This window comes from Rousettus aegyptiacus, unplaced genomic scaffold, assembly GCF_014176215.1.
Source record: "Rousettus aegyptiacus isolate mRouAeg1 unplaced genomic scaffold, mRouAeg1.p scaffold_m13_p_15, whole genome shotgun sequence".
Taxonomy (NCBI): domain Eukaryota; kingdom Metazoa; phylum Chordata; class Mammalia; order Chiroptera; family Pteropodidae; genus Rousettus; species Rousettus aegyptiacus.
In genome coordinates, this window is record NW_023416290.1 from 60,023,273 (window position 1) to 60,048,086 (window position 24,814).

General features: G+C 65.7%; 2 protein-coding genes across 4 annotated transcripts; one reads left to right on the plus strand and one right to left on the minus strand.

Annotated features, from left to right (window-relative positions):
- Positions 1-595: 595 nt before the first annotated feature.
- On the minus strand, positions 596-13,128 carry FAM83H (family with sequence similarity 83 member H). Of its 3 annotated transcripts, none has more exons than XM_016139214.2 (5): positions 12,603-13,128; positions 6,243-6,704; positions 5,287-5,451; positions 5,079-5,203; positions 596-4,822 (listed from the first exon to the last, which is right to left on the minus strand). In XM_016139214.2, exons 1-5 carry the CDS (start codon positions 12,909-12,911, stop codon positions 2,029-2,031), a joined length of 3,855 nt encoding a protein of 1,284 aa, XP_015994700.2. In that variant the 5' UTR covers positions 12,912-13,128; the 3' UTR covers positions 596-2,028. The 3 variants fall into 3 exon arrangements, with proteins under 3 accessions (XP_015994700.2, XP_015994702.2, XP_015994704.2); XM_016139216.2 differs by lacking the exon at positions 12,603-13,128 and adding an exon at positions 9,218-9,354; XM_016139218.2 differs by lacking the exon at positions 12,603-13,128 and adding an exon at positions 7,633-8,508.
- On the plus strand, positions 11,081-24,808 carry IQANK1 (IQ motif and ankyrin repeat containing 1). The gene is given in 12 exon segments (XM_036233169.1): positions 11,081-11,321; positions 14,605-14,694; positions 18,092-18,225; positions 18,331-18,495; positions 18,564-18,755; positions 18,828-18,953; positions 23,184-23,450; positions 23,567-23,659; positions 23,843-23,951; positions 24,052-24,145; positions 24,219-24,353; positions 24,456-24,808. Coding segments are annotated over 12 exon segments (1,794 nt in total). The 5' UTR covers positions 11,081-11,236; the 3' UTR covers positions 24,760-24,808.
- Positions 24,809-24,814: the final 6 nt, after the last annotated feature.

Below are 24,814 nucleotides of genomic sequence, written 5' to 3' on the forward strand. Positions count from 1 at the left end.
CAGGCCGGAGGGGTAGGGAGAGCTGGGCAAGTGGGCTCAGACCCAGTGGGGCTGGGGGGAGGCCGAAGGAAGTAGGGGGCCCAAGCCCAGGGCCTCTTTCTGCCTGGAGATGAGCCAGTCGTGAGACGGGCAGTTTGTTGAGTTTCTGGAGCCTTAGGCATAGCCCTGAGGTGACGGACAAGGGAACAGACCAGGCCACGGGGTGAATGCCGCTAGACAGAAGGCACCAGGGAAGTCCAGCCCTGCGCCTGCAAGGGGAGCCTGGGCACATGGCACCCAAGGGCAGGGGGGGACCCAGGTGGGCAGGAGCTGCCAAGTGAGGCTAGGAAGTGGTGGCTGGCCTTGGGGACTAGGGGCCCCCGTGGGAGTGCCTGTGGGGTGTGCCCACACAGCAGGCTGGTAGAGTGTGGCTATGAAATAGGGCCACCCTGGGAGGGAGTCTGTGTTGGGTTAGAAGACCCTGCTAGAGGTGCTGGCAGTCTAGGTGCGGAGGGGGGGTCTTTGCTGCTCCTGTCCAGCGCGGACAGTGGTGTCCAGAGGAAAATGTGAGACGTTCACAAGGCTAAAGGTTTCAGTGTACAGTTGGGTCGTTATATATATTTGGGAACGTGTTTTATTGTTCACACCAAAATGTGCAGAATCGCTCGAGAAGCTGTCTCGCTCAGCACCTGGAGTATGCAGACAGGAGGCTCTGAGGGCCACACTCAGGCCCCCCGCTGCTGGCCTCTGGTGGCCAGATGCTCCACTCCCTGGACGGGCCTGCTTTTAGCAGCGCCAGGCCAGGCAGAAACACGCTTGTCAGCAAGCACATCAAGGCCAGGAAACACTCCAGCTGACCTGGCTCCCCACGACCTTTTCTACCTGAATCAAAGTCCCTGCTGTCACCCCTGCTGGGGTGGGGCTCTGGTAGCCAGACTGTGCCTCCTGAGTCAGAGCTGCTGCCTTGGCTCAGCGGCCTTGTTTCTGAAACCCTTTCCCATTCAGAGTAGTCAAGATTTCTTTGACTTAAAAAAAAAAAAAAAAAAAAAAGCTATCTGAAAAGAAATAGCAGAAATGCCAATTTCACAATGTTAGCACCTACAGGGCAGGGAGAGGGGGTGCTTTTGAAGCATTTGGTGCCAAAGTGTGTCATTGCGAATCAGTTACTCTCTAGAGGTGAGAAAGATACAAGGAAGGGAGGCAGGGAAGCTTGGACAGAGCTTGTGGGTTGGGGACAAAGAAGGATGCCAGACAGGGTGCGGCGGGGCCCTGTAGGGCGAGGGCCACACGCAGCTCATGGGGCCAGTGGGCTGGGGCTCAGCCGCCACTGCCCTGTGTCCTCTGCCCTCACCTGCCCTCCACAACCAGCCTCTCTCCGCTGCGACGGTGTCTGCAGGGCCTGCGGGGCCCCTCGGCCAGGCTGGGGTCGCACGCCGTCCGTCACGGAAGACTGGTGCTCCCCCTCCCCTCCAGGGAGCAGCGGGATCTGCATCAGTTCTCGGGGGCAGGGCGGCCCCTCTGGGGTCCTCTGCCCCTCCCCACAGTGAAAGGATGGGCCCCAAGAAAGGTGTGGAGATGGACAGGAAGGCGGCCGCCCGAGATGGAGTTGGAGAGGGCCGGCCCTGAAGAGGTGGGAGGCCCAGAGAGGGGCTGTGGGGGTACGGCAGAGGCTGTGCAGCCCCAGGAGGCCCTGAGCTGAGGGGACCCTGAGGCACAGAAACCCTGAGACATGAGGCCCCAAGAGAGCGGGGGACCGAGGCACACACAGATGGGTCCCTGAGGTGAATGAAGGCCAGAAGGGACCTGGAGCCCAGAGAGGTGGTGGAAGCAGATGTGTAAGAAGGCACAGTGGGGAGTGGGGAGTGAGATGGGAGTTGGGGGCCTAAGGCCAGGAGCAGTGAGGGGCTGCAGCAACAAAGGGGGGGCCCAAGCAGGGCAGAGCTCTGGCCATGCCCAGCGGGTTCCGAATGCTGTGGCAGGTGGGCCAAGCGCTCCACCTGGTGGCTGGCGGTGACGCAGGCACCCCGGCCTGCCGGTGGGCGGGGAGGCTCACTTCTTGCTTTTGAACGTGCCCAGGATCTTGGGCATAAACTTGCCCACCTTGCTGTCCCTGGTGTCCTCCTCTGCCGGGCCCTCCCCTCCGGAGCCACCAGCCTCCTCCTTTTTGCAGAAGACCTCGAAGCGGCTGTACACCCGCTTCTCCTTGCGCATGCTCTCCATGCGGCGCAGCAGCCGGTCGCGCTCCTCCCCGGGGGCCGGCAGCGTACGGCTCAGCCGGCCCTGTGTCCCCAGACTGTCCGAGCGGAAGATGGCCGAACATTTGTCCTTGTCAGACATATCAGGGGCCAGGCCTCCAGATGATGAGCGGCCGGGCTCAGGGCTACTGGGGGCGGCGCGGTGCTTCTGGCCGTGGGCGCTGATCTGCTCCAGAATGGCCTTCGTGTCATCCCGCAGGTTGCTGCTGTACAAGGCGTTGGCCGTGGCCGACGTCGTGCGCGCCCGCGGGCCCCGCTCGTCTCCGGCGGCGGCTTCTGTGCTGTCGCCCCGGCTCAGCGATGGTCGCCGCAGGGGGCTTTCGGGCTGCCCGTTCTCCTGCGGCGCTGGGAAGCCGCCCTCATCCTCTGCACGCCGCTCACCCTTGGGACTTAGCAGCTGCCGGAGGCGCAGGGACCCCTTGCGCAGGACCTCCATGGCGCCGCCAGTCGCCTCCTCCACGGGCCCGGCCTTCGGAGACTCTCCAGAGAAGGTAAGGGTAAGGCTGCTCCTGCGCTCGGGCACGGGGGGCACCGGACTGCCCCTGCGCTCCGGCACGGGGGGCACCGGGCTGCCCCTGCGCTCCGGCACGGGGGGCACCGGGCTGCCCCTGCGATCGGGATAGGCCGAGGTGGGGCTCCCCTTCCGCTCAGTGAATCCTGCGGTGGGGCTGCCTCGGCAAGCAGGAAACCCAGGCGCGGGGCTCTCCTTACACTCGGGGTAGGCGGAGGTGAGGCTCCCTTTTGGCTCTGAGTGGGGCGCCTCCACAGGGGGGCTGCTCCGCCCTTGCGGGGAGGTGGAGCGGCCCTGGGCGGAGAGAAGGCGAGAGGGCAGCCTGTCGGCGCCGCTCCGGCCCAGCGTGTCCAGCAGCTGGGTGGCAGTGAGCGTGGCGGCGCCCGGCTGCCGCTCGGCCTCCTGGTGCAGCTGCTGCGTCAGGGAGTCGCGCAGGTCGAGCAGGCAGCTCTCGAGACTGCGGCGCTCGCCCCCCACGCCGCCTGGCGCCGCCACCTCCTCCCGCCACGTCTGGGACGCCACAGCCTTGCTATGGCTGGCGACCGTGACGGCGGCCCCTGTAGCGCCAGGATCACGAGCCGGGCCCTTGTACTTCTCCAGAAGCTCGGCCACCTTGGTGGAGGCGGCAGAGCGCACGGCCTCGCCGCCAGGGCCCAGCGTCTCGCTGACCGCCTGCTCCTTGTGCAGCAGCTGCACCTTCTCGGTGGTGGCGGCAGTGGCGCCACCTGCGCCCTCAGCCTGCGACGCGAAGATGAGCGACGAGCGCAGCCGCGAGCTGCGCTGGATCAGCGGGTTCAGGCGCGAGCGGAAAGAGTCCTGCTTGGCCAGGCCCGGCTCCTCCGGAGCCTCGCGCTCGGGGCCATCGCCGCCACCGCTGCCGGAGCCCGTCGCGGGGCCCTTGGCCAGGAAGGGCGCGGGCGCGCGAAAGGTGGAGGGAAGCAAGTCCCCTGCGGCCGCACGGCCCCCAGGAACCAGCACGTCGTCCTCGTAGGTCTCCGTCTCCATGGGCGCCGGCAGGCCCTCTTCGCTGGCATCCTCGCCATGGCAACCGCTCAGGTAGGAGGTGAGGCGCCAATGCCGCAGCCCTGCCCGCCCCTCGGGCCCAGGCCTGCGCTCGGGCTCCGCCTCGGGGCCGGTTTCAGGGCCCAGCCTTGCTGCTGCCTGGCACGAGAAGCGCTGGCCCAGGTTGGGGCGTGGGGCTCCGCCAGGTTCCAGGCCATGCGGCCCAGGCCCCAAGGCTGGGTCCGAGCCATGGCGCACTTCGCGTGATGCGCTGGACGGCACGTAGTCCAGCCGCTGGTGTGCGTCCGCGCCAAGCTCAGGGAAGCGTGGTCCGGTGCCCAAAGCGAAGTCGTCGGGGTCAGCAAAGCCGGGGCGGCCAGCGCGCAGCTTCTCGAACAGGCCCTGCGGGCGCGTGGGTGCAAGCTGTGGGTCCCACTGGTAATGCTGCTGGTAGAGCTGGTCACGGTGGAAGTGGCTGGTCTGGAAGCGGAAGTCGTCTCCGTGGCTGAGGAACATCTGCCGTGACACCTGCCGCGCAGCCGTGAAGTTCTCCACGGCGCCGGGGCCGTCGACTGCCGCGTAGCTGTGCCGCTTGAAGGCGTCCATCTCTAGGTGCCGCGCCTGGAAGAGGCCCCGTGGGCCCGCAAGCTCCCCACCTGGTCCAGCCTCGGCGTCCAGCCGTCGCGACAGTGGTCGCAGCCCTGCGTGTGGCTCCAGGGGTCCCCCTGGCATTCGTGGTTCCTCCCGGCGGAAGGCCGACAGGAAGTGGCGGTCAGGGTCGAGGAAAGAGGGGAACCCCAGGCCCTCTTCCCGAGGCGGTTGAAACAGGAAGTGCGCGCGTTTGGGGAAGGAGAAAGGGGTTGGCATCCCGGCCATCTGGCCGCTCACGAGGGGCCCAGCCCCGGCGTACGGAGCCAGGGCATACGCGTCCATGCGGGCCAGCGCCCCGGCCGAGGGCACCAGCGGCTCAGACTGTGCAAAGAGGATGCGGAACTCTTCGTCGAAGCTGGAGACCAGCTCCCCCTGGAACACGTGCGCGAGGCTGCGGTGGATCTTCTCAAAGGACCACATGAAGCTGGGGGCGGAGTGGGGCTAGAGTCAGCGTAAGGGGCGGGTCAGGGGGCGTGACCAGAGTCAGGGGAGGGGCGGGGCCAGGGTCAGAGGGAGGGGCAGGATTGAGCAGCAGCAGGGTAGGTCTGAGACCAGCCTGAGGCCCAGAGGTGTGAAGTCCGCGAGGCGGGGCAGAGCCAGAGCCACAGGACAAGGGGTCTAGGGAGGAAGCTTTGGGGTAGGGAGGTGCTGGGGCTGCGGGGCATCAGGGCTGGGCGCACCTGTAGCTCCCACTCATCACCACCGCGCAGTCCACCAAAAGGAACTTCTCCTTCACATGGCCCTTGAAAGACTTCCCAGTGCGGCAGTAGTACGTGGGGCCGGCCACAGTGCGCACACGCAAGAACTGTGGGGGGTGGGGAGAAGAGTTAGGTCTCTGTGGAGGCTCCTCCCCCCTCCCCCACACCCTCCACCACACTCCGCACTCACATCCACGTGGTGCAGGTTGACGCGGCACTTGTCCGCCATGTCTAGGAAGTGCTGCGCATTCATCTCATCCAGGAGGATGTAGACCGGTACGCGGCGCGCTGCGGCCTCCAGCACCTCGCTGAGCAGGTCCACGTCCGTGAACATGTCCATCACCACAGCCACCACCTGCAGGGTTCAGGTCAGGGACCGGAGGACAGACCCTTCTGCTGTCGCCATTGTTCTCTAGCTGTACCTATCTGCCCAGGGGGCCTCTGCGTCAGCCACTAACATCTCAACAGCCACTAGCCCATCCCAGGGGAGAATGGGGTCAGGAGGAGGAGGCTGTCACAGGAGGTGCAGGGATGCTGGCCGGGCGGGTGACCTATGATGGAGCTGTGTGCAGGCACCGGGCCTGCATTCTGTTGGGGAAGGCTGCCTCTCAGCTGGGGGTGGGTGCTCAGCTCACCCCTCAGCAGAGCCAGAGATGGGGCAAAGTCGAGGTGACTGAAGCCCCTGTGACCCCACCTGCCACAGATATTTGAGCTCCGCGACCCTGGACAGGCATCAGGGCGGAGGGTAGAGCAAGGGGTCTTCAGCACCTGGACCCGCAGCCGCTGTGGTCTAACAGGTCCCTTTGCTGTTTGCCAACTGCTTGGTGGGTGGGGGGAGGGGTGAGAAGGCTTCAGCTGCAGCAAGGGCAGGACTAGAGAATTCTATGAACAAATCCAGGCCAGGAGAGGACCCAACCACCTCGGAGCCCCTGAACTTCTAGGCCTTGGCCATGACCATAGGGCAAGCAAACCTGTGCAGTCTGCACCTTGCGGCCCGCAGTAACCGAACCCTCGATGACCCTGGAAGTCTGCAGAGAGCCCTAGCTGCAGCTGGCATGCTCACGCCTCCCCTCCATGCTCACTCATGCTTCTGGGTCCAGCTCAGGCCGTCCTGCCCCACTGCCCACCGAACCCATGACAGCACACCTGCTGGGCAGAACGGATCATCCTTCGAGCCTCGTCCTTGATGCTGGGACTGTCGGGCGGTGGTGGCTGCACCAGTGTGGTGACCTCAGTGCCCTGGAAGCCGAAGGTCAGGGGCCAGCCCAGGTCGAGCTCAGGCACCGCCTGGTCTGAGTTCATGGGCCAGTAGGTGCCCGAGGAGCCATCCATGTCCACGTTGGGAGGACTGCCTTCTGGGGGCTCGTGGGCCACATGCTGTGGGGGCCGCAGGTGGCAGCTCACGTGCTCCAGCTCCTCAGGGCACAGGAAGGCGGGTGCCCCCTCGGACGCCAGGAAGCGGCTGTAGGCCTCTGGCCCACCTTCGGCCAGTGCATCCACGGCCAGGCGGTAGTACTCTTTGTAGTGAGGTGGCAGGTACCCGGGTGCCAGCGGGTTATCCCCCTGCGAGGAGCTCTGGGAGCGACGGGCCATGTTGGGGCCAGCGGCCTGGGGAACAGGGAGGGACTCATTACGGGGGCGGGTACTGGTTCCCCCAAACCCCATGCAACGAGTGGACACACATCGTGGAATGGCTGTCGGCAACCTGGGGGATGCTGTGGAGTTCAGCCCATGCTCAGAGGCCTTCAGGGCGCACCCAGACCCTAGGGGCCCCTGGCTGGGGGACATCAGCCTCTTGCTGCTCTGGCTCCAGGCAGTTCTGCTCTGAGCCCTTTCCACCATAAAGCCTTAACAATGACTGTCGGTACAAAGAAAACACTGCCTATGCTGGAGACTTTATATTTACTTTTTTTCTTCCGATTTCATGACTGTATTTTTGTGAGTCTCTGTGGGTACAAGTCGGGTAACCCACTGCCTGTGTCTGTCTCCACTGCGGGGCCCCGGGCCACCCCCTGTCTGCCCTGGCACCTCACCTCCACTGTGATGTGCAGCTGTCAAGGATGACCCCCTACCACACCTGGCCCAAGGTGAGCTCAATACATTTGTCTGGCCAGAGACTGAGTTCCGCCCCATCCTCAGCCCCTTGCCACAGCTGCACCCACTCTACAGGGTCCCCCCACCCCTTTCCCCCTCCCTGAAGCCAGACTTCTGGGCTTATGCCCTGGCAGAGCATGTGCTTAGAGTCCTGTCGCAGCCCAGCCCAGCCCAGCCCAGTGTGGCAGCTGTGATCTTTCCAAGTCTCCTTGTCACTGCCCTGCTCGGTAGAAGTCAGAGCCCTTGGTTGTGGCCCTGGGGCTGATCTGGGGCCTGAACGTGCCTCTCTACCCTCACCGCTGCCCCAGCCTCCCACGCCTCCCACGGGCCTACCTGGGAAGCGACCGATGGCCTCATAGCAAGGCCCACCTTCATGCACCCTGAACTACCTGGATGGATACCTGTCCGCCTCCTACCAGGAAGAACCGCAGGCACTGCTCACCCTCCCCGGCCGGGCTGTTCAGAAGCGGGATGGGGCGGGGCTCGCGGGTTCCCGGATGCAGCCTCAGCAATGACTAGCCTGGATCGGGGCTCTGCCGTGTTTGATGACGTGGGGGAAATTGTCCTGTCTGCTTTCCCTGGAGTGTGACAGGCTCACTAAATGTGACCTGGGGGGTGCGAGGTGTGGGATCCCCATATGCCACTCCACGCTGAGCTGTCCTGACATTCCGTTATGGGGGCAGTGTCCTCTGAGCACCTGGTTACAGACGGGGTAGCCGTTCTGGCCTCGTGCCAGTGCCAGGCGGCGGGATGCCACATGGGGGTGGGGGTGGGGGCCCTGCCTGGCCAGGCCAGGGTCTCGCACCCCGCGCCGGCATGGGCACTGCGCTGTCTGGCTACGCAGCGTCAGTGTGGACCACGCAGGGCGCGCGGCACTTCCTGTGTCTGGAGCGACGCACTAGAAGGGGTACCGTCCCCTCCGACCTGCTGCATGCCAGGGGGCTGGGAGGTCCCGTGAAGGCTGAGGAGCCTTCTCATCACACAGGCCGGGTCAGGGAGTGGTGGCACGAGGTGGCCTCGCTCAGCCTCACACAGCGACAACCTCGGTGAGCTATTCCTTCCCAGGTTTCCTTTCACGGGTCTGCACACCCTTGAACTGTGGACCCGGCAGTGGCCATTCGCCCCTGCAGTGGAGAACCGGAACACGTGTGCCTGCCAGGCCGCCTCTCAGTGACTCAACAGGAGTCGACCTCTGACCTCTGACACAAGCCAGAGTGTCCTGGGCCCTCGGGGTTCCAGTGGGCTCCCAACCGGGGACTTCCAGGCGTGGACCCTCCCTGTTGGGGCAGGAAGTGTTTCCAAGAAGCCGAAGGGAGGATCCCAGGGGTCTGCACGAGGGCGGGGGGGGGGGGGTAGCGGGGGGAGGGGGCAGGGGGCGGGAGGAGGGCCCCCACAGCAAGGACGCAGAGTTACTGGGGGCGGGAAGGTGGATGCGGGTGGGATTCAGCTCACGGACAGAAGTCTAAGTTTTGCAGTTTTCGGGGTGCGCACCGCAGGACTCCTGGGAGTTAGCGGCTGCCTGCGCCACTGTCGCATCCACGACCCTAGTCCAGGGTCTTGAGCGCAAAGGAACGGGGGACGTCGGCTCTCCCCGCACTCAGGAGGGGACCCAGACGGAGTCTTGGCACCCATGGTGGCCCGGGGGTGTCGCCCCGGGGAAGGGTCCAGGCCTGGCCCAGCACTCTCCCCAGATTCCGACTAAGCCGCCAGGGCGGGAGCGAGTAGGACCTCTCGGGCAGGCTCGCCCCGGGCCGCGGGCCCATTCCCACACCGCTCCTCCCGGGCCCGCGTCGTGCGGGGGCGCTCGCGTCCACACCCGCTCACGCGGCCCGCAGCCCCTCGCCTCCGCGCGGGCAGACCGCCCCGCTCTGGGTCGCGCGGCTCGGGCCCAGGTGCGGGCAGAAGGGCCGCCCAGGTGAGGCCACGCCGGGGGGCGCGCGCGCCGACCCCGCCCCACCCCGCTGGCCGCGCCGCGGCCTCCGTCTCCCGCGCGCCCCGCCCCTCTCGAGCCGGGGGAGGGGGCCTACCTGGCCAGGTGCGCAGGGTCTCAGGACAAGGGCAGCAGGAGCCGACCGCCGCCCAGCGGCCTCGCGGTCCGGTCGGTCCGGCAGCCACTCCCTGCCGCGGCCCGCCCGCCGCGCGGCCTGATTCACGCGCCCGCCCCCGCCCCGCCCGCCGCTCCCGCCGCCGGCCTGCCCGGGCAGCACCTGGGGGCGGGGCGGCCCCACCCGCGGCGCGCCCGCATTCCTCCGCCCGCCCGCCGCCGCCGCCCCGCCGCCCCCCGGACTCGGGCTGCGCCCCGGCTCCTGCCGAGCCGCGCAGCGGCCCGGCGCCCCCGGAGACCGCCAGGGCGGGGTGCACCCGGGCGCCCATCTGTTCACCAAAGCCTCGATGTCCCTGCTGTCCCTATGCCTGACCCCTGACCCTCGCCCCGGAAGGTGACTTGGAAGTTCCGGCTTAGTCGCTAGGAAACGGGCCAGCCAGACACGAGGGGCGGGGCTCCCGGTCTCGCTCCGGAGTGTGGGGAGCCAGGTGAGGCAGGTGAGGCAGGTGAGGCCGCAGGGGGCGGGCCTGAGGCCTCTCTGCGCACAGGGGACCCCATCACCACGCCCGGACGCCCCCACTGCGGCATCCGCTTAGCACCCTCCCTCCGCGCACACACGGATGCCCCTCAAGGAATCCTCGCACAGATCCGCACCCCGACGCCCGCACGTATAGTAGAACCACGCACACAGGGGGCCCTCCCACACAGATGGGCCCCACGTCCACGCCAGTTCCCCCACGCTGAACCCCCTGCACGCACGCGGGACCCCACAGGCACACCCATGTCTGCACATGTACAAGATCCTGTAGGCACGGGGACCTCGGGACACATCTGGCCCCACAAGGACAGAAGACTCAACAGGGACCCCCCGAACACACGGACACATCCTCGCACCCATACGGGACCCTAATGCACTCCAGGTACCTCGCGTGCCCATCATATAGGCACACCCCAACATCCACACACATAGACCTCACATGCATACGGGACCCCGCACACAAATGGGGGACCGGGCAGTCACTAGTCTCCTCACACAGACCAAGTGCAGACACCGGCCCTGTACCACAGAACCCCGCACTCCTACAGGACCCTCTGTGCTCGCTGAGAGACGCCCCACTCACCAGGCACCCTGCAAGCACCGACCCCACACAGACAGGGGAGCCCCAGGAACGGAAGGCTCCCTTCACGCACACATGGAGGCCCTCAGCCCCCAGGGTACCCCCAAACACTTCATACTCCTGCTCAGAACGCCAGCTGCCATCAGTCGCTCCCTCAGAGCCCCTCGCCGCACCCCCACGAGCACTCTCCTCTGCTGTCACAGTCACCTTCCTCCCCATCCGTCTCCCCGCTAACTCCGGCTCCTCAGTCCCCTCCCCAAACACTCAGCCAGTGTCCACGGGTGCGGGGCCAGGCCAGTGCCCGGGCGCTGGCCCTGCAGTGGGTTCACCTGGCAGTGGGGGAGGCCTCCCAGGGACGTGAGTTTGGGGATCAGCCCAGTGGGCCGAGGAGAGGGGTGTGGCTTCCAGGCCCTGGCAACACCTGCAAAGGCCAGGACACAGAGGACTGGGGTCCCCCAGGTGGGAGGCGGCACAGGGCGGCACGGCTTCAGCGTTGTGGGGCTGGGCTCCAGTTTGTGCTGTAGGACGGAGCTCGTCCGGCTGGCACCCAGCGGTCGGAGCAAGGAGATGGGTACCCAACTGCGTCCTGGGGGTGGCGGCCAGGCCCTGGGACCAGAGGATGGGTGAGCCGAGGTGGAGGGGCTGGTGGCTGAGGGTGAGGGGGACAGGCTGTGGCCACATCCCATGCCAAGCCTTCCTACTCGAGCTGCTGGGCATGTACGCCAGTAACCAGGGGCCGGCAGGGCCAGGTTCCGTGCCTGTGATCCTGTGTACCTGTGTGCGCCAGCTGACTGTCCATCAGGCCCAAGGCGGGGGGCAGCGCTGTTCCCCACTGCCTCTCTGGCCACACCCTCCCTGGCCTTTCTTACCCTCCCTCCAGGAGAATGAGCAGTAAGAAGGGGGTCCCCAAAGCGCCCTCAGCGAAGTGGCAGGCGACCCTCCGCAGAGCGAGGCCCAGAGCCGCTGCTGGTGAGTGAGTGCGTCCTCCAGCCCTCAGGGCACCCCCATTCCAACACTGTCCTGTGAGACCCTCTACGCAGCCGCCTGGGACACTCCTGAGAAGACCCTCACCTCCTCTGAGTTGGACTTGGGTATAGTAGACTGAGGACTCAGAGCTCAGATGTCCATTCCAGACCCCGTCCCCAAGTCTTGTGCCCCTGGGGCTGTGGCTGGGGCCCAGGGGCAGTGTTCAGAGGAGCACAGCCTTAGAGCCCAGGGAGATGGGAAGCAGGGTCTGAAATGAAGTAGGGCTTAAATCCACGTTGGGGATTCTCAGGCTAGGTATGGGGTCCACTCTGACCCTTCGCTCCACCTGGGCAGTCCCCTGCTTTTCCCTGCCTGCGCCTGATCTCTCAGGCTACGCTCTCCAAGGCTACTTCGAGGCCAATGGTGACAGCTCGTCCTGGGCTCAGTCCTGTGGCGGGTCGGGAAGGGGCACCTCTTGCCATGCCCACCCCTGGTTACTCCCCTTCTCCGAGTCCCATTTCTTCTGTCACATCGTTCATTGGAGTTCTCTGCTAAGCTGCCAACCCCTTCCAGCTGTGGCTCCGGGACCCCCCTCCCCCAGCACCTAGGCTGCACTAGGGTCTCTGCTTGTGAAGAGAACACCCCACCCTGTTCCCCAGAGCAGCCCCTCTGCTTGGAGTGGGCGGCTCAAGCCCCTGGACCCCAGAGAGCACCTAGGCCACAGGACCTGGTGGTGGTGGGGTGGCTGCTCTCCAGGCCAAGCCAGGGCTAGACCCTGGTTCCCCAAAATAGCCCCAGCGCGTCTGATGCAGCAGGTCCTCCTGGAATGAGGACGCCGCCTGCCGCTTCCGCCTCCGGCCCGGGGCGGGCTGCAGGAAACAGGAGGGAGGCAGGGGGGGCTCGCTCCTCACCCCGCTGCCCGCCGCCTGCCGCCCCGAGCACTGCCCGGAGCGGCTCCTGCCTCTGCCTGCCCCAGCCCACCTGGCCAGGACGCCTGGGGCCTCCGTGGGAGCAGCCCTGCCTGGGCACCCTCTGCCTGCCAGGCACTGGCTTGAGAGGACGTCCTGTCGCATGGTCTTTGCAGTGCCCTCTGCAGTGAGCACCGGCCTCATTTTGCAAATGCGAAAATGGACTCATAGGTGTCCCGCGTCCGGCCTGGCCTCAGTACACAGGCCGCTGCGCTCCCGGCCTCCTGGCTCTCTGCAGGTGCCTGGAGGTTGCTCGCCTGGTCACCGCCCCCCAGACCATCAGGCCCGCCTCCCACCCCATGTGCCCAGGCCTTACCTGGCCTTGGGTCTGCAGCACCTCAAGGCCCTCACTCCGGAGTCGCTCCAGGGCGCTGGCCAGCTCCAGCCCCTCCACGCGCACCCAGGCCTGCTCCTCCTGCAGCTGCTGCAGCCACAGCTGCTCCTCCTGCCACAGCTGCTCCCGCCACAGCTGCTCCTCCTGCCACAGCTGCATCTGCAGCTGGATCTGCCGCCGCCGGTCCTCTAGCAGCAGCTGCTCCTGGGTCAGGCACAGCTGGACCTCATGGAGCCTCAGCAGCTCGGGGCCCAAGCTCGGCATGAGGCCCCCCGGCCCGCTGCCTTCCATGTCCGCAGTGGGGACTAGCACCAGCTCAGACCCCAGAGGAGCGGCCTGTACCGGCCTCTCTGCTGCCTGTGGTTGCTCTGGCCTGGCCACCCTGGGGTGTCCCTGGGGAGCTGGCTGGCTGCTGGTCACGTGCCCTTCGGGGGCCACCCCCACCTCATCCTGAGGGCCCCCTGCGTCCGGGGGCGGGGGCTCGGCCTCGGCCTGGGCCTCAGGGCCCTTCTGCCCTGAGGCCCGCTGCGCCCTGCCCGCCCTCCTGGCTCGGGGTTTTCGAGCTCGACTCCGTTTCCCAGACATGGCCCGGTCGACTCCCCGGGGGCCCGGGCTCGTTGGCTGCCTGGCCTCGACCGGACAGGCCTGGCAGGCGTCTCCAGAGGCCACAGGGGGCCCTCTGCTGTGGCGGCGCCTCAAGCCCGCCCTGCCCGTGGCCGGGGCCGACTGTGCCCTGGCTCTGCCTGTGGGCCTCAGGGGCCCCGCTCGGCGGGCTGGGCCGCGCCGCGGCGTTTATTGGGACTCGCGGTGTGGTGGCTCACCCTGCACCACAGCTGACTAACGTGCTGACACAGGGCACAGGACTCTCCGGGCCGCGGGCCTCGCCGGCCACACTGGGAAGGAGACTGGGAGAAACCGGAGGCGGCAAGTCGGCAGGCAGGCCGCCGGCTGCGCGCCGTGCCGGCGAGTCCCAGCCTGCCCTGGGTGGCACCGGTGCCCCCCGCCTGTCCCACCCCTGGTCTCCGGAGCCCAGACTCCAGCCCACAGGGCCGGGAGCGACAGCCCCGGCCCCACTGACCATCCTGACAGGACCCTTGTGGCCACAGACAACCCCTACCCAAGTGCCTGACCAGCCCCCCAGCCGGCAAGCTCAGAGGAGCCCCCCAGAGCCTCAGCTTGCCTGGGGCGCTCTGTGGAGGTGACAGACTGCTGGCCAGCATGGGGGACTCCCCTGGGGGTGGGCTGCCCTGCGGGCTGGCAGGAGAGACTGGGCCTCGAAAGGCTCCATCTTGTGGACTGCAATGGGGTAGCAAGGCCAGCCTGCCCAGGGGTGCCCAGAGGCTCTGGGGGTGTCCTGGTAGGGGGGTCCACTGCCCTGCCCACAAAAATGGAGGCCTGAGAAGCCCCACCAGCCAGCCTTTGGTGGGGGGGACGCAGGGCCAGCCTGAGTGTTGGCGTCCTGGGCTTCCTGTTGAGGGAGGCGTCAGAGGCCTGCACCCCAGCGTTTCCCCGCCTGGGGCCGCTGAGTCACCCCCACGCCCGCCTGTGCCAGCCAGGGCTGCCACACTGGCCGCACCGGTTCGCCCGGCCCAGCCCTGCCAGGGGAGCCCCGCCTGCTCCGCCTCTGCCCTGGAAGCCTCAGGGAAGGCAGACAGCGGCCACGCCTGGGCCGCACGGGGGACGTGTGGAAACACAGAAGGGCCTGGGAGCAAAGCAGCACCGGTGGCGGGGAGTCCGAGGGTGGGGAAGGCGGGCGGCAGGTGCCCACCACACCTGGCTCACCAGGGCCTGGGGCTTCAGGGCCCAGGGGACGTGCGTCCTGCCCAGGGTGACCCCGCAGCAGTGCGCGCCGGTGTGCGGCCGACACGCCTGGCCGCCCCTTCTGGCTGTCCTGCGGGCGGGTCCCTCCCAGCCAGGATGCTGCTGCCTTCGGGGAGGGGCGGGTTCCCAGGCCAACCACCCTGACCCCCCACCTGCCCCTCAGGGAAGCCGGGAGAGAGTGGCCAGGCCCAGAGGAAGACGGGCCAACAGGCGAAGGCACCCGCGCTGCCCCCGGGCCCAGAGTCTGCCACAGGTGGGAGCCTGCGCCCAGCTGTGGGAGGCAGGCGGGGCCGGTCCACGCCGCGGGCTCGCGGGGCGGGTCCGTGGGGCGCGGGGAGCGGTCGGCGCCTCCCAGAGCGCGTGGGGGAGCCCGGGCCGCCCGTCCCGCAGTCCCCGCTTCAACCGCGAGCTTTCCCGGTGCGGGCTTGGCGAGGGCGGGAGGCTTTTCCCCGCCCACCTCCTGCCGCCAGTGGCCGGAGGAAGCCGCCCCGCTGCCAGCTCTGCGTGCTGTCGCCCTCCAGTGGCCGGTCCCTGGCGGCACCCAGGACAACTGCGTGTGGCGCACCGGCCCCCGCTCCACGCGGGGCCTCTGTCCCAGGCCGCGGCTTCTCTACCAGCTTCCGCTGCGGCCTCTCACGCTGGCCTCCAGGGCTGTTCTTTCCCCGAACCGGCCTCCTGTGCCCCACACCCAGGCTCAGCGCCACCCAGCCTTCTCCTGGGGGTCCTCAAACTCCACAGCACATCCAAACGCAAACCTGCCACCCCGTCCTCCAGTGCCTGGTCCCCCTGACTGCACCCAGTGACCCTGTGTCCAAGCCCCACCCTGCAGGGGGCCGGAGTTCTGGGCCTATCCCCCCCGCCTGCGCCATCTGCCCAGGGGCCCCAACTGCTCGCCGCCTGGCCCGGCCTGCTCGGCACCGGCCCCCGCGGCCCCTGGTGTCCACTCTGTTCTCCACGGGGCGGGCGGGCTCAAGTGCACGTGCAGGTCTGACACTTCTGGCGTCATCCTGACCCCCGGACAAACCCCCGGCACCGCCTGTCACCTCTGCCCCGCGAGGATAAGGATAAGGAGCCGAACCGTGTCCCAGGGCGCGCCGTGCCATCCCGGTTCTGCACCCACTCGCGGGCCCACGTCGTGCTCCACACGGCTCCGGCAGGAGTGGGGTCTGCAGGAAGGGTGCGCAGGAACCGGGGATCTGGGCTTGGAAGGGGGCAGAAAGGAGAGGCGGCGAGGCGTGGGCGGCTCGGGCCCCGCGGAAGGGCCGTCGGACGTCGGCTGGCGCCGCCCTGAGCCTGCAGCTCCGGCGAGAGTCGCGGCTCGTCGCTCCTGGGGTCGCTTCCTCAAGCTCTGACGCTCGTAGGAGCGATGCCTGCACTGAGTGGCGCTCCGAGTGTCGGGGAACGAAGGGCAGGCGTCCCCCCTGCCGTCTGGGTCCTGGCGCGGGGCGCGGGCTCCCACCGAGTTCTCCAGGATGGCCGCTGGCCTCGCGAGGCTGGAGCTCGAGCCTTCGGCGGGCTGCCTTGTGGGACGCGCGGTGACCCCAGTGGCCCGGCTGCGTCGTGTCTTTCCGCTGCGAGGGGTCAGAGGACGCTGGTGCGAGGACTGGCGGTTCTGAAGGAGGGTGGGGCTGAGCGGCCGACCCGGGGGAGCCCGGAGGCGTTGAGTTGGCACTGTTCTGCTGGGGGCGGGCGTGGCCTGTGAGTCCGCTTCCCCTCGGCACCTCATTCAAGGACCAGAACGTGGCGAAGCCAGTCGCCTGGCTGCCCCTTCCGGGGTCCAGTTCCCGGCACCCAGCCCTGTGCCTGGCAGAGCGCTGTGGGGCAGACACACCTGCCAAGACCAGGAGACAGGCCTCGACTTCAACTACAATGTTGTTTTTTTTTTTTGTTTTTGTTTTTGTTTTTTTGCAGAAAAACATTCTAGGGTTATCAATAAAAAGCATAAACTATATTGGGCTAGAAATCGCTGAAGAGAGTGGGCTAGATGTGACGTCTCGGGAGCAAACCACGATTGTCGTTCCTGGCCGTGACGTACTTGTTGCGGTATGCTCACAGGGTGACGACGGGCAGCAAAGGGTCAGGGCACTCGTGTCCCACCGGCGAAGGAAGTTCTGTTTGAAATGGCATCCGGCGGGTGGCGGGAGGGAAAACAGTGTCTTCGGCATGCCGGAGACGTGACCCTTCGCAACTCTTCAAAGTTGCTACGAGGAGTTTTCAGGGTCGACTTTCAGGGTGCGAGGAGGCGCACAGCTTCCAGGGTGCGAGGAGGCGGCGTGCAGGTGAGCGGGTCGGAGGGTGGCCGCTGCCGACAGCCGGGGCGTCGTCAGAACTTCTCTGGAGTCGCCAGCCCGGGAATCGTCGGGATAGCGTGCCAAGCCACGCGCGTGTGCCACCAAGGCCGAGGAGTCTGCCCTCTCGTGCCGCTGGGGGCCGGGGCTGAGGCTCCCGTCACCGCCAGGGTTGCTTGCTTTTCCCAAGGACGGAGCTTTGGAGATTCCGCCCAGTAGGGTCGCCGGATAAGATCCAGGATGCTCATTTAATTTGAATTTCAGATCAACAGTGACTCATTTGTCAGTGTACGTCCCCAGAATTGCAACCTGTGTTTTCGTTAGCCAGCTCCGGCAACCCCGAACCCTCGGCCTCGCCGAGTGCCCCGCTTCGCGGCTCGGCAGGTGTTGCGGGTTTCGCTGTGGCCTTCTGGGCCGACGACTCCTCCGCTGCGGGCGTCACGGTGCAGTCACTGGGAAGGCTGGCCTGGCCTGGGCCTAGAACCCTGGGCTCCTGGGCTCCTTTCCCCCTTGGAATGCGCAGACACCGGCCCGCTGACTGACGGCAGTTCACGGCGCTGCGAACCGGCTTGGGAGAGTTCAGTTTGACTCCCTTTTCTCCCTCGGGTGCTGGAGTAACTGTTTTTAGGTTCAACAGCCTAACAGGACGTGCCTGGTGCCGGTTGTTCCCTGGTGTGTTTTTCATTCGTTTTGTCTTAAGATTCATTTCAGGAACTTTGTCTGCATTTTGGCCCCGTGTGCTCCCCGCCTGCGGTCCCCCGCCCTCTAGACGGTCGGCCGCCATTCTTGTGTTTTGGCCTTGCCGGTTCTCTATCTCCTCCTCCTCCTCCTCCTCCTCCTCCTCCTCCTCCTCCTCCTCCTCCTCCTCCTCCAATGTTTGCAGACCGTCACCCGAAACTGGGGGCCCCGCGGGGTTGGCAGGGTCCCGGCTGTGCCTGCGGTGGGGACAGTGGGACACTTCCCACGGGGTCCCAGAGCCCCTGCTCTTGGCCACCAGGCGTCACGCTGCTGTGGCTGTGCTCCGCCACGGCGGGTTTCAGAACTGCGGCCCCCAACCGTGTGGCCCCAGGGACCAGCGCCCCTGTGAGAATCTGTTGCCTGTCGGTCTGAGGCGGAGCCGAGGCGGTGAGGCTGGCGCTGGGAGCGGCTGCAGACACAGATGAAGCTTTGCTGCTGGCCCTCAACCTCCTGCTGTGTGGCCCGGTTCCTAACAGGCCACCGACCGGCCGGAGGTTGGGGACCCCTGCTTTAGAACGTTTCGGCCTTTCGTCAGTTGAGGGGAGCCGCCCGGCCCACTGGCCTGTGGGCTGAGGCCGCGCTGGTTGCAGGGGCGCTGGGAGCCATGACCCCCTCCCCCCCCAGGGTCAGCTGCAGAGGGCCAGGCAGCCACTGTCATCCAGTGCGCCTTGCGGCGGTTCCTGGCGAGGAAGGAGCTAGCGCGCCGCAGGCAGGAGCATCGGGAGTACCTGGAGCAGATGGAGAAGCTTCAGAGGGAGGTGAGGCGGCGGGTCAGCGCGGGGGGGGGGGGGGGGGGGGGGGGTGCGGCCGGGCGGGAGCCAGGCCGGTGGGGGACAGTGCCCTGAGGGCGGCGTGGGTCGCAGGCCTTCCTGGCCCTGGTGCGCCGGGAGCGGGAGGCTGCGCGCCGGCGGCAGGAGGCAGAGGCGGAGGCGGAGCGGCGGCGCCAGGAGGAGCGGAGGCGGCGCGCGCGGCTGCTGGACGCGGCCTTCGACGGCGACCTGGGCGAGATCGCGGCCGTGCTGCGTGAGGTCAGAGGGGGCGGCGGCCGGCGGGGCGGGCGGCGGCGCAGGACTCCGGTGACACGGTCCCGGCGCAGGTGGACGACCTGCTGACCGGCGAGGGCGTGGGCCACGACGAGGCGGGCGCAGTGCGGCGGCGGCAGCGGCGCGTGGCCCTGCTGGAGTGCGAGGACCCCCGCGGGAACACGCCGCTGTCCGAGGCGGCGGCGGGCGGGCAGTCCCAGGCCATCCGGCTGCTGGCGGAGCAGGGCGCCAGCCCCAACTGCAAGGTGCGCGGGGCAGGGTCGGAGGCGGGGTCGGCGGCGGGCGCGCAGGCCTGGCTCAGGGTGCCCCTGCTGCAGGGTGCCTTCGGCCGGACACCGCTGTACCGGGCCGCCTTTGGGGGCCACCTGGAAGCCGTGGAGGTGCTTCTGAAGCTCGGAGCTGATCCCCGGGTGTACGCGGACGACGGCAGCACCCCTGCGCAGGTGGGAGCGCCTCCAAAGTGGTCTGAGCCATGCCACCCTGCGCAGGCCCAGGCCCTAACCCTGCAGGGCCCTCCCTCGCCTCCCCCCACCCCAGCCCTTGTTTCGAACCTTCAGGGTCACCCTTGGTCAGGACCAGGTGCTGCCTGGGGAAGTAGTGTACCCGTGTAGGCGGGGAAACTGAGGCTGACGGGCCCAGCCACCTGGCCCCTGGCTCTCAGCACGTCCGGTTTGTCCGGTCCCATGCGGTGAAGCCGCGTGGCCCAGTGCTGCTTCCTTACTCCTACATGACCCTGATTCAAGCAGCGGGCCTCCCGTCTGGGTCACGGCCTCCCGTCTGGGTCACGGCCTCCCACCTGGGTCACGGCCTCCCACCTGGGTCACGGCCTCCCACCGGGGTCACGGCCTCCCACCCCAGCTGTGATCCTCCTGGAGTCTGTTGGTGGACCCGGTCCTCACGGGCGGGGTGCCCGAATCTTTGCCAGCTGGGGACCTGTGCCCAGGGCCCCGCCTCCACTCCAGGCCGCGTCCCCAGGATCCTGGCTTGGGGTCCCCCTTGTCTGCCCCCCGGAACCCTGGCTTCATCTCCGTGGTCTGCAGAGGCTGGAAGAGCGGCGGGGCCTTGGGCTTCTGCCGCCAGGCCCTGCTTTCTCGGAGACAATGGAAATGTGATGCAGACCCGGAGGACAAAGGGAGGACAAAGGCCTGGCCGCCTCTCAGAAGGGAGCCGGGGAGGAGCCGGGGGGACCTCAGGGGTGGGGAAGCATTCCCGCACAGCCGGGGCTGCAGAGGGACTCTGGGAGGAGCAGCACACCCGGGCAGGGGAGGTGCCGGGAGCCAAAGTGCCAGGAAGGACAGTCTTCAGCCAGTGCCGGAGCACTGGACATCCATGGGCGAAGAAGGGAGCTTGGACCTCACCTTATAAAAACCTGGCTCGACGTGGTCACAGGCTCGAGCGTCAAATGTGTGCGTCCAAGGCCTTTAGAAGAACGCGGGAAAAGCACGACCAAAGGGCGGGGCTTCCGGAGCAGAACCTGGGGTGCCTGCAGATGCGCAGAGCCACGCGGCCCCCGACAAGGCGAAGCGCCGCGTCTGGCAGCCAGTGATGTGCAAAGCAGCAGGGAAACATGTCAGCCGAACTGACAAGCCCGGAGCTGACCAGGCGTTAGGATTCGCACGTAAACACTTTTAAACGGCGATCGTAACTGTGTTCCAGATGCTCAGACGCTGGAGCGGAGTTATCAGCGATATTTTAAAAAGGCCCAAGTTGAAATTCTGGAGGCGAAAACTACAATGTTGGGGATGAAAAGACAAAAACAGAAGCTCTGGACATGACTGCCGTCAGATCGGACGTCCAGGGGCAGCACGTAAGCGGGACCAGAGACTGTGCGATGGGAAGCTCTCCAGAAGGAAAGGAGGAGCCTCTGCAGACGGGCAGAGCGGCTAGGCGAGCCGTGCGGCAGCCTCCAGGACCCTGGTCTGCACACAGCCGCGGTCTCCAGAGGAGAGAGGAAAGGAGGGAAATGGGCAATTGTTTTGAAGAAATAACGACCTTAAAATTTTCAGATTTAATGAAAAAGATAATCCACATTCTCAAAAGCTCAACAAACCCCAAGCACAGGAAGGAAAATCTACTGAGGCTCCTCACAGTAAACTCCCTCAAAGCAGGGGTAAAGAGAATGCCCTGGAGGCAGCCGGAGGCGGGAAGCCGAGTTATCCACAGAGGGAGAGGAGCAAAGGTGCGGTGGAGGCAGGTTTCCTGTCGGCGGCAGCGCAGGTGAGGGACAGCAGGGCAGCCCCATGAACGCACCGAAGGGACACACCCTGCCACCCTTGAACGCTATGCCCAGTGTAAATATCTTCAAACCGAAGGCAAAATAAAGACCTTCGCAGACCTAAGAAAGCAGAAGGACTCGATCACCAGCAGACTCAGACTACGAGGACCGTTAATGAGGTCCCCCCAAGCAGAAGCGACACCAGGCGGAAAGATGGACCCACGCGAAGAATGAGGAGCTGTGGGAAGGGCGGTGAGGCAGGCCGTGGAAGCTGTTGTCTTATTGTTTAAATTTACTGAAGAAACAAGAATAAAGAATAATGGCTAAGCGGCGTGGGGTTTTACAGCACGTGTAATGTACGTACTGGACCCTGCACTCACAGTCGGCTCAACCGCTTGACTGTCGTGAAGTCTGGGAGGGGGAAATGGACTCGATTAAGGTTCTTATACTTGACGTGGAGTGGTAATCGTGCTCGGTTAGAGACCAGACGCTCTACACCTAGAGCAACTACTCCTAGATCGAGGGAGGGAATAAAGGAGAGAAAATGGAACTCCGAAAGATCCGCAACCCGAAGGGAGAGCGAAAACGAGGCAAGGAAAAGAACAGTCGGAAACGCGGAGCCAAGGGCAGCCTCTGTCTCCGCTGTATCCGGAGCCTCACGAAACGCCCTGGGCTACGCACCCAGCCGGCGGCACGCGGGGATTGTCGTTTTAGAGCTAAAAACTCGATTACATTCTGCCTATAAGAAACGAACTTTACATATGGAGATGCAAATAGGTGAGAATTAAAGAGACGGAAATACTGAGCACGAGAAAGCTGAAACGAGTCTACTCACGTCAGAAAAAGTAGATTTTAAAACGAAGAGCGTTACCAGGGGCAAAAGAAGCATTTCGTAACGACGGAGGGATTAACTCATCACGAGGACACAAGAACCGCGAGTGTTCGTGTAGCTGCGAACAACCTCGAAGCACAGGGAGCGAGCGCTGAGGACCGCAGCGGAGGGCCGCAGCCGCACCCTACCCCTGCAGTCATGGAACGAGGAGATCAGCCACGGCCGGGAAGAATGAGATAACTCGCGGACCGCCGTCCGCCATCCCTTCACCATCCGTCGTTGTTTTCGTAGATCCGCCCGTCCGGTCCAGGCTTTCTCCCAGGAGTCGGTGCGCTCCCTCCGTTCCGTCTCTCATTAACTCGAATCGTATTTTCATAAACTTATCAGCCTGTTCACTCGTTATCACATCCCTTTTATCCTTACTACCATCTTAAATCATCCCTCACGTATTTATCTATCCTTAATTCATCTGCCCATCCATTTATGCATACACATACACTATTTACTGGACAGAAAGTTCTGAGGTTCCAGGGCCCACATGCACGCCACGGCCATGTTCCCCAGCCCCACCAGGGTCGGCTCTCACGGGGAGGGGAGGCTCAGCAGTTCATCTCATCCAGCTGTTCAACCAACTACCTACTTATCTAATTACCCATCTATTAAATCCCTTCGCCTGTTTTTTTCACGGATCCATTGTTTCATTTATTTATTCGATTAATCCAATGTTCGCTCATCATTTAAGCCATTAGCTAACTCACCTACTCATCATTCGTCTGCTCATCAGCTCGTTCATAAATTTGTTCATTACATTCTTTTATTCCATGTTCACTCATTTAGCTTTCCACTTACTCCTGTTCTTCTTACAAACTAACTTTTGAGAAATTCCGGAACTTATTTGAATCTCAGTTTCCACATGTTTATAAATGGGCCTTTCGGCGATCAATGAGATGAAATTCCGTGGCAGTTCCTGGCTCGCGGCCGCGCTCACCAGGTGAGAGCCCTGATTCTTGGAAGTGCTCGCGGCTTCTCCAGTTGCCGATTCCTCGGCTCACTCACTGGCCTGTTCTCACTGCCTGCCACACAGTTGCCTGATTCGCTCATTCATCCCTCCTTCTATCCTTCATCTATTCATTTATCCACTACTTGACATTACACATTTTGAACTTTCTTTTGTAAAACACAAACCACTCACCTAACCCTGCAAATCGAAGTCATGCAGCTTGGCAAGCTGCCCGCCAGGGAACAGCCCTGGGGTCAGCACTGGAGCCCAGGACCCGAACGGTGCCGGCCCCCCCTCCGGAACCCCGCCATCCAGGTCCTTCATCACTTCCGAATGCCTGGGGTGGCACTTCTGAGGGGCGGGGTGGTGAGGGGCTGCTGGGGGCGCTGGGCGAGGGGGGCCCTGGGGCTGTCCTGCAGAGGGAGGAAGGGAGCCGCGGGGCTGCGGAGGGAGGGGAGGGACGTGGGGGATGGAGGCCCAGTCTGGTCTTGGCACGGTGACCAGTGACTGAGAGGACCTGAGAGCCCCATTCGTACGAGCCGCCGCCCTTCTCTACAGCGGGAGACAGCAGCCCGTCCTCCCCGGGCGCCACACAGCTCGGCTTCTGATCAGCACCCTGTCGCTAGGTGGCCTCGCTGGACGCTGTCGCCAGTGTGCTGCAGTCGTGGGACCTGAGCCTCACTGAGGCCATGCTCCGGAACATGGAGGCCGAGCGGCAGCGCCGGGCCCAGGAGGCCGAGCGTAACAAGGAGGCAGAGGCCAAGCGGTGCGCCCGCGGGCGGGAGGAGGGGGTGGCCGGCAAGGACGCCCTCTGACTCGGCACTCCCTCCCGCCCCAGCATGAACCTCAAGGTGCAGCAGCTGGCTAAGGAACAGCAGCAGTGTCACAAAGAGGTGAGCGGCCACCTTCCCAGGTGGAGCAGCAGCTGATGGGGAGGAGGGGGCGCTGGGTGGGGAGAGCCAGGCGTTGGGCCTGACCCGGGCTGGCGGCACCCGGCCCTCCTGTGCAGCTGCAGCAGGCCTACTGTGAGCTCAGCCGGAGGGTCACCGAGCACGACAAGTGTGAGCAGAGACACATGGGCAAGGCCGAGCTCACGCTGCAGGTGCGGTTTCTCCCGCCCAGCCCTGGGTTCCTGCCGCACGCCTTCCCTTCCTGAACGTGGGGCGTCCCCTCCAGCAGTGGCCTCCTGGGCTGGGGGTCTGCCAAACCCTCCTTGGGTGTCCGGGCCTCCGGGTGCGGAGGGGGTACCGTCTTGCTCTGAGTGGAGTGTGGACCCCTCCCCCAGGCCATCAAAGACGCAGAGGCCCAAGTGGACAGGCTACGGCGGGAGGCCCAGAAGGCGGAGGAGTCGCTGGCCATGGCCAGGCTGGAGCTGCGGGAGCAGACCCAGGAGGGTGGGCAGGGCTCGGGCTGGGGGCGGGGTGGGGGACGGTGGCTGGAGGGGCCAGGCGGGCACTGGGCCCTCTGGTCGGCCCCACCCTGACGTCCCCACAGGCGAGGAGGAGGCGCCCGGCCTGAAGTGCCAGGTCACTGAGCTACACGACGTGCTAATGAAGGACGTGGGGGACCGCATCCGCGCCGATGGCCGGTCAGTGGTCTGAGTCGGGCGAGGGACCAGCAGAGGTTTTGGGCAACGTCAGTGACCTGGTGGCCACCCCTAGGTGGCCTCTTGTCATCGACCCTTCGGGCCAGGCGGCCACCTTCTTGCGCTACCAGGACACCAACTACTTGGACGCGGTGAACCCAGACCACCTGCGGCCGGAGAGGATTCGGTTGGCGCTGCTGGGGGCCCTTAGGTGAGCAGGTGGAAGAGGCACGCCCCGCCCCGCAGCTCCGCCCCACATCACGGCCCCGCCCCGCGGCCCCGCCCCACGTCACGGCCCCGCCCCGCCCCTCAGGTATGGGAAGCCGCTGGTGTTCGACCTGCGCGAGGTGGACCTGTTCCCCGCGGTGCAGCGGCAGCTGGAGGCGGTGCAGCCAGGCCTGGCGGAGGAGCTGCTGAGCCGCCGGCTGCTGGACGGGGACAGGTACCAGTCGCTGCTGCGGCCCAACGACGGGCCCGAGTACGGCCCCACTCAGTTCCAGGAGGCGCGCCTGGGGCAATTCCGCCTCTTCTTCGTCACCAAGGTTCAGTGGCCCCCGGCCGAGCAGCTGCAGGTCCTGCTCCCAGTGCGTGTACAGCTGCCTCGCGGGGGCCTTTAAAGACCCACCCCAATAAAGCGAAGTGCGTCGCGGGGCGCTGGGCCCAGCACTGTGC